Raw genomic sequence first — 7,970 nt, 5'->3', positions numbered from 1 at the left:
TGTTGTAAAATCATTGGAGAAACCTGAGAGGGAAACACAGGGCACCCCAAAAATCCCAGGAGAAGCCTCCTCCAAGGTTACAAGCAGGACAAAAAAAACACAGTTTCTCATATTAATCTCAGCTGGGCTTTTCTTTTTAGTTTGCAAGTTTCCCCCATAAATCCATGAGTTTTCCTTAGGTATCCAAACTTCCTTCCACAGTTAAAAAATATGTATGTCAGAATAATTGGTCCCTATAAAATTTTAAGTGGGTTAGAGTGTTTTGAAGTGAAACCCACTGGGCTGGTATCCAGCTCCACTGTTGGACCTGGACATCCAGCTGCCACGTCATGGATGAAGGGATATTTTAGATTTATATATTGCTTTCTGTACGTACATATGATTGAATTATTTTGCTAAAAATGTAATATTTTCTCACTGATTGCTCAGTTAGAATTCACCAGAGATGCATTTATTTATTTTTACCCAAATGCTTCTGCCTTCATAAGGAACATCCCTAATTTCTACGTATTAGGAAAACACCAGATATTGAGACACTAATTCTCATTTAACAAATGTATGTGTCGACCTAAATCTAATTTTGCTATCTAGGGTCCAAATGACACATTTTATTAAAACCCAGAGAGCTGGATGGGCGCACATTAGACAGAGAGCAGCTAACTGCTGGCACCTTGTGGCTGTTTTAGAGAAACATCATTACAGCTGCTGAAAAAGTAATTAGATTTCATGATGAATAAAATAAATAAAATAAAAAAAGTTAAACTGAAAAAAATAAATAAGGGAAACAAAGAGCAAGTTTTATTCTAAAAAGCAAACTTTGCAATTTTCCAAAATAAAAACAAAACAAAACAAAACAATAATAACACAGCTCACGTAATTGCAATACGCTCCGCTAAACAAATAACAATGCGGCTTGTTACCCCTATGGAATATGCTGCTGTGAAGAAGCACTGTTGGCTTTTTGCTCACAAATTGCCCTATTTTCAATGCTTGATTTGCTTTAGTCAACTTAAAGCAGCACAGGCACTCTGCTGTCTCAGCAACAACTATCATCAGTAGAAATGCAAATAGGTACACATGCAAAGCAAACTTCTGGCTAATTACACGGCCGTCTTACAAGGTTTTTGTCCCTGAGCGCTGCAAAAAAGTGTACGGCGCAGCATCTATGTTCATTGTAAACATAGCTTTTGTACAGAATACAACTCTGGCTCACCAGACTGGAAAGCTCTTACTGCAGCTTATCGAACACTAATTATACAGCAACACAGAAGCACAGGGATCCTTTGCTTATGATTAAAGATGTGAGGGTTTGGCATTTTTGTTTCTTATGTAAATGCAAACCACAAAGACAAAGAATAAGGTGCACAGGGTTGTGTTAATCTCAGTGCAACAGAGTGGTTCTACAAAAAAAATTTAAAATAGGATTCAAGTCTTACTATGCAAGACTGACCATGTCCTGCTAGGCTAAGATGATTCTGAACAGAAGATTAATCTTATTTTACTTCTTTTTTATCCTGCAATAAATACTCCTTATGTGATTATTAATTTTAAAATCTATAAGGCACTACTTTTTAAATAAAAAAGCACTTTAAAATCAAATGTTTTTATTGTTCGTCTTGTATGGAAACAAGTTGGCCTTGAATTTCTTTTTTTTTGTTTGTTTTTTTTGTTTGCCAGTGCAATCAAGCAAAGTTTACAGGCATTGGTAGTCTCAGTCATCCTTTTTGTCAGAGATGCTGTCCTCAGGCGCTTCTCCTCTACGGATTTGCCCGGCCAATTCCAGATCGCCCGGCATTGCCTCTTGGATCGCTTGGTATCTCTGGAGCTCCAGGTAGGTTGTGAAGAGTTTGGCATACTCGGGGTGGCTTGAGGCAAACATCTGAAATTCATCTGAGAATCGAGAAAGAAAAACATAGGATAACCATTAATATCCAGTGGAACTACAGGCATACCTGGAAGTTAAAGTAATGATAAATGTATTCAATTACTCACTGCACACATTCCAGTGTCTGTGCAAAAACACTTGTACAAACAACCTTGGCGCATCTAAATGCCAAGATGTAGCTTGACATGAAAGAGCTAGCACAATTAACTTACTGAAAGTGATAAAACCAGAACCATCTGCATTAATCTCGTTGAAGAGCTTCGTCATGTCCATGTCTGGCACTCCCAGAGCAGAACGCAGCAGAGCGTTAAACTCACTGAGGGAGATTTTCCCATCGTCATCTATGTCAAACAGCTGCAGCAGAGAAAGGAAAAAGTTAAGAGTTAAATTTATGTTTCCTCTAAAGGCTGGCAGGCAGGGAAGGAAATAATTATTAAAGAACAGAAAGGGTGCTGGGAGACAAAATGCAGTGAGGTAAATTCTGTTGTATTAATTGGCAGAGGAAAAGCCTTCAGTTACGGTAAATAAATGCAAAAACTGTTTGTTCAAAATCATATTTGGTTTCATGTCCGGCAAAATGACTCCAACAGACACTCTTTGTTAACTTGATGTTGTCCATGCCTTTCTGTCTCTGGTTTCTAGCTGCTTCTGACTGCTGTGCACAGACAGTAAAGGCAGATCTGGGAGCAGAATCTTTGTTCCTCATCATTTACTTAAAAAATCGAATGAAAAAATAACAGCAACAGGAAACGCTGCCTAAATAGAATAAGTCTGATGAATAAAGAATTGCTAAAAAAAAAAAAAAAAAAGCACCAGTTTTGAAGGGCTCTTCCTACTCAAATACATAAGTTACCATCAATGTGAATATTTCCCCCCATCCTACCTGGAAAGCCATTTTTAGAACATCTTCGGTGTTTGCTGGTCGGCACAAGATGTTGACACCGATAACATATTCCCTGAAGTCAATTGTGCCATCCCCGTCCTGCAGAGCGCAAGACAAGCAAAGCTGACTATGTCAGGAATTCACTTTGTTTATCCTTCATCTGGAATTCATTAAATATATACCAGATTGTATCAACAGTTCTGACAGTGACACAAGAACAGCTGATGAGAAACAGAAGTTATCCTTATTTTTAAAACAAAGTACAGTTTAAACATCAAATGTGATACTGGGAGTTGCTTTTGCATTTAGTTCTGTTCATTAACTCAAAACTAAATGCTCATTGGCTCCAATAAGAAAGATGTGCAACAGTTAAAATAAACTAATTTCTGGAACTCAAACAAAATAAGTCAATTTTCATCATTTGTAGTAAATTTTAAGTTGATCTGTGCAATAGCACTAGCAGCCTTTATTCAACAGTAATCTGACAAGAAGGGGGCTGAGAGAAGAGGGCAAAGACATGAGGCCATTGCATCGAGGACGGGACTCGAAATCAGGAAACAGTGCAGATGTTACTCACACTGACATCTTATTAAATTATTTTAAACAATAGAAACAATATGGAAGAAAACTAATTTCCAAAACAATTTGGTCCACTTTGATATTGAAACCCACCCGGTGCCTAAATACAAGATAGTGCAGGCTTTTAGCAAGAGTATTATTCAGCAGTCAAAGCTGCAATGGGACATAAAAGGTTTTGGAAACAAACTAAGCATGCGTCCTCACCCTGTCAAACAAGGCAAACAACTCAGCAAGAGCAGGGTTTACAGGAAGCTTTAGGATCCTCGCAAACTCCTCAATGGTTATGTTCCCTCCCTTGCAGGAAGAGGCCATGGCTGCAAAACTCTCAAGTTCCTTCTTCAAACAGTCCCACTTCAGACTACATGAACAAAGACAAAAGTGATTACCCTTTCCCACCCAACTTCTACTAAATTGGCATTGAAAAAAAAAAAAAAAGGTTACGTCTGAAGAGGTGCAGGTGATGTTCTTACTTGAGTTTTCGACTGATTTTAGTGAACTCCACCAGGCCAGTCTCCATGGGAAGTGTTAGCTCTCCAGCTGAGATCATGAGGCGGCAGTCTTCATAAGTGTGGTCTGTCACTGGAACGCCCAAAGCCCTGAAGGTAAAAATCTCAGCAGTTATCCTAAATGCTTCTAGATGTGGATGCAAACAAAATTTAGGTATTCAAATTTCATTGGTGCAGTGACCCAACTCAGCAAGTGTTTCTCACCAAATAACATCATATTCCTCCATTTACTATATAAATATATACTTCCAGTTTTCTATTGAGTCTTGTTCCTCTATGTACTCAAGGGGGGGAAACAGTAAAATGGGTGATTCAAAGCAAGGGAAATGTTTTGTATACCAGCTTTCAACAACAGACAAATGACTTCCATGACACTTAAGACACATGGACAATGAGCACTCACTTGGCCATGGTGTCTCTCACTCTGCTGGCAAAAAGACTGGGGCATTTCTTCTCGTCCTCTTTGGGGACGTATGGTGGCATGAACTGGAAAACAGAACAAAAAGGAGAAAAGGGTTGCAGAGAAGGTCAGGCAGAAAGCAAACTTCTAAGCAAGACACGTCGTTACCTCAACCTCCACGGTGGTGTAGAGCTGACACAATGTCAGCAGCAGCACCCTAATCCTGTGTGTAAAACAAGGAGGAAAGTTCATTTAAAGTTACAAAAAATGCTGTTAGTCTTTAAAATACTCCAGATTTCATGCAGGCATGGTGCGCCGGCGAATCAAAAGTGAAACTCAAACACTATTAAACCCACAGATTAAATTTGATCAATTAAACAAGATGGTAAATCGCACTCACGCAGTACGACCTTGCCACGTCCAGGTCACTGTATCCTAAAGAGCAAACATTAGATACAAAAAGGTCTGAAATGTTTCAAAACATTGTAATATGGAATGTGGAAAAGGCAAATCAGACGATAATTATCCAACACTGAGATTCCATGTATTTTGTTAAAGTAGTGAAGTAATGATTACTCGTTTATATCACCAAAGGATCATGAGTCAAAAATGTTAATGTTATTTTTGAGAAAGTTCCTTTCTGCCTTCTAGTTGTGACTACAGCATGGGGGGATGCAAGCACATCATCATTAAATTGAGCAGTTTATATCTTTATCATAATCAAAATCTCTGCATGATTACAACAAAATTCTTAAAGTAAGACATGAGTTATTGTACAGCAATAGTAACACTCACCATTTTGTTGGGATATCTAAGAAGAACAGGCTGCACAGGAACCCCAGGGATAAAGGCACCTGCACAAGAGATGAGGCTATCATTATGGAAGAATGACAAATATGTAGCCTTAGTTGTTTTAGTTTTTTTTTCATTATTATTATTGGAATGACATTCCTATTTTCTGACCTAACTCGGAACAAATCGGCCACACACTCGAGCAGAATCTACATTAAATATCGATGATTGGAGGCCACAACATGAAGAGGTTTTCTGGGTGAGATATAAGCTGAACATAGAAGCAGAAGAAGAAACCACGCAACAGGAAGCAATCTTTTTGCTTAGCAGTTTTATTCTGGTATCTAATTTTATGAAGAGAAGAAAAAAAAAATCATAAGACTGAGTAGTGGAAACCAGAACTAAAACAGCCAACAAATTAAAACTGTTAGCATTTGCAAGACCAACTATGCAGTTGTGTAAATATATATCAATAATTGCCCTCTAATGCTTCTATTTGTATTATTAGTCAAATTTATACATTTATATCTTTTAACATTTTTTTATATCAAACAAAGACAATATGTGTGAATACATAATGCACCTTTCAAATTATTATGTCACGTAAGTGGAAAACGTCTGTCAAATCAAACTTTAAACAGTTATTTGTGGTAACTGGTACTGAGTCGATCAAAGTGCAGTTAAGAATTTTAGCCCACTTTTCTTTGCAGAATTGTATGAAATTAGCCAAATTGGATGGTTTTTGAGAATGCTCCTGCTAAGACACACTAAAACGTTTTGCCTGGATTTAAGGCCAGACTTTGGTTATGCCACTCCATAACCTGCATTGTGTTTCTACTTTGTGTGTTTTTGTGTTTTTACTACAGTCAAACCCTTCACTTTGGTAAGTTATGGTTACTTGTCAAAGCATCAAACCTACCACAGTAACGCACAAACCAAATTGGTGTGTTATGAAACTTTCACAGTTCAGGTTTTCAGAGAAAAATTAAAGTGTCAGTCAAATTTCAAGTTTATTTGTATAACACATTTCATCAACTTTATACTGATATAAAGAAGGTAATTTAACTTGCAGCTTAAAAAAAACAACTGGAAAATTCATTCAAGAAAGTCACAAGTCATTGAAGTTTACCTTGTTTAAAAGTGATAAGACATGAGCGATTTGTGCATGTTCCCTCTGGAAATATCAGCACCTAAAGACAAAACATTACTTTTATTTTAAAACTATACTTTTTCCAGATTATTCTAGTCATTTAGAAGTAATATAAACCTATTATGAGTACATTATGTAAAGTTATTTTGAAAAGGTTATTTGTTTCAGTTATGCAATTTGCTAAGTAATTTACACTGTTAACAAACAGATATTTTTATGCCAATATTTCTACTAATTATGATGACACTAATACAACATTTGGGATTATAAAATTAGATCAGACCAACAAAAAACACATATTCATTACCGAAACAAGGGCTAAATAAAAAGTATGCTTACTAGTTGTTTAAAGATTATTTTATTCTAACAAACGAGCCTCAGGATGAGCTATGGTTTCTTTCAGTTTCTGTCCTTGTGTTGTTTACGAACCTGTGGCCAACGGCCCTCAGATTTAGCCCGACTTTCGATCGCCAGTATTGTGTTCTTCCTGGAGTCTGGGTCAGTTCTAGAGACCAGCACTGGTTGTAAACAACGGATAATTCCTGCAGAGACAGTCAAACGTCCTTGATGTTAAAACATACAGGAAGAAAACATTTAACACATTTCCCACTCTCTCTTTATGTTTCCCTTGTATTATAGTGTTTTTAGGAAGCAAGCTACCTGTAACAGTTACCAGGTCAATCTTTACAAGAGTCTTCACTAAAAACAATGTACCAGTGGTGTTTTTATTGATTTTGTGCTGAATATTGACACCAGAAATGTCACCACATATCATACATGCCTCCTACAATTAAAACACTGTAAAAGAGAGTGTGAAATTTTGCTGTCAGATGAAGACAGAAAAAAAAACCCATCTTAAAATAGTTTCGCACTTGTGTCACTTCACAAGTTCACAAATACACACTTCATTCCCTCAAGCACACAAGCCTCAATGTTGTTTTCTTCAAGTCGCAGCATGATTGAGAAATGTCTTACTGCCAAAGACGGGCGTAGCCAGGTTCTCGACCCGAGAGACAGTGGAGGGCAGGCCGGATACAAGGCATGCAATCGCATCGAAAAAGGCGGAGTGGGGGGCCACCGCCAGAATGGGGGCCTCGAGGCTGCTGACCTGTTTACCCTTCACCACAACTCTGAATCCCATGGCAAAGTAGTAGGCCATCCCCAAGGCAGTCATCACTCTTTCACACATGACCCTATAAAGAAGAAAGTATACAGAACGAGCATTTTATTAGCAATTTTCAGGGTTTCCTGTTGGCAGCTATTTTAGTTGTTCTTTAAATAAAATAACAGAACTATGAAAATCCTTGTGAAAACAGGCTGGGTTGCCAAACTGAGCCTCAACATTTGTAACAAATGTCACTTCTGTAGACAAGGGAAAAGGTAGGAAGTGACACTGCAGAGTGAGTTAGGCTAAACATTAAGCAATGAAACTTTGAGCTCTAATAATTGGACTCCATGTGGAAGGAAGCTTAAAACAATGTGATGCCAATTTCAGCTTAACATTAACTACTGTATTATATACAGGTCACAAATTACTTTACTGCACTGGAACAACAAATGGCTTCTACATCTAACAGGCATAAAGGTTGTTGTAGATTAGGTATTGATAGAACAAACTGGGTAGTAACGAATATTTAAACCTCAGAGATAATGTGATCAGAAACAAAGATTAGAGCAGAGGTTCCCAAGCTGTGGGGCGCGCCCCCTTGGGGGGGGGCGCCGTGTGATTGCAGGGGGGGCGCGGGAAGCCGTCTGGATGAAAAAAAAAAAAAAAA

General features: G+C 37.8%; 1 protein-coding gene across 1 annotated transcript in view; it reads right to left on the bottom strand.

Moving 5' to 3' along the window:
- Positions 1–783: 783 nt before the first annotated feature.
- Positions 784–7,970, bottom strand: part of lpcat2 (lysophosphatidylcholine acyltransferase 2) — a 15,150-nt gene continuing 7,963 nt past the window's right edge. Inside the window, exons 3-14 of the mRNA XM_015034146.1 lie at positions 7,171–7,388; positions 6,625–6,737; positions 6,175–6,235; positions 5,049–5,107; positions 4,654–4,688; positions 4,422–4,476; positions 4,257–4,339; positions 3,818–3,943; positions 3,552–3,705; positions 2,769–2,867; positions 2,098–2,239; positions 784–1,890 (exon numbers count right to left, since the gene is read on the bottom strand). Coding sequence (XP_014889632.1) covers positions 1,712–1,890; positions 2,098–2,239; positions 2,769–2,867; positions 3,552–3,705; positions 3,818–3,943; positions 4,257–4,339; positions 4,422–4,476; positions 4,654–4,688; positions 5,049–5,107; positions 6,175–6,235; positions 6,625–6,737; positions 7,171–7,388 — 1,324 coding nt within the window. The 3' untranslated portion in view covers positions 784–1,711. The remainder of the gene's footprint in view (positions 1,891–2,097; positions 2,240–2,768; positions 2,868–3,551; positions 3,706–3,817; positions 3,944–4,256; positions 4,340–4,421; positions 4,477–4,653; positions 4,689–5,048; positions 5,108–6,174; positions 6,236–6,624; positions 6,738–7,170; positions 7,389–7,970) is intronic.

Source organism: Poecilia latipinna, unplaced genomic scaffold (assembly GCF_001443285.1).
Source record: "Poecilia latipinna isolate Pla-1442-1.1 unplaced genomic scaffold, P_latipinna-1.0 Scaffold289, whole genome shotgun sequence".
In the NCBI taxonomy this organism is placed as follows: Eukaryota; Metazoa; Chordata; class Actinopteri; order Cyprinodontiformes; family Poeciliidae; genus Poecilia; species Poecilia latipinna.
The sequence above is the reverse complement of the archived record's forward strand: the minus strand, read 5'-3'. Positions and strand labels throughout refer to the sequence as shown.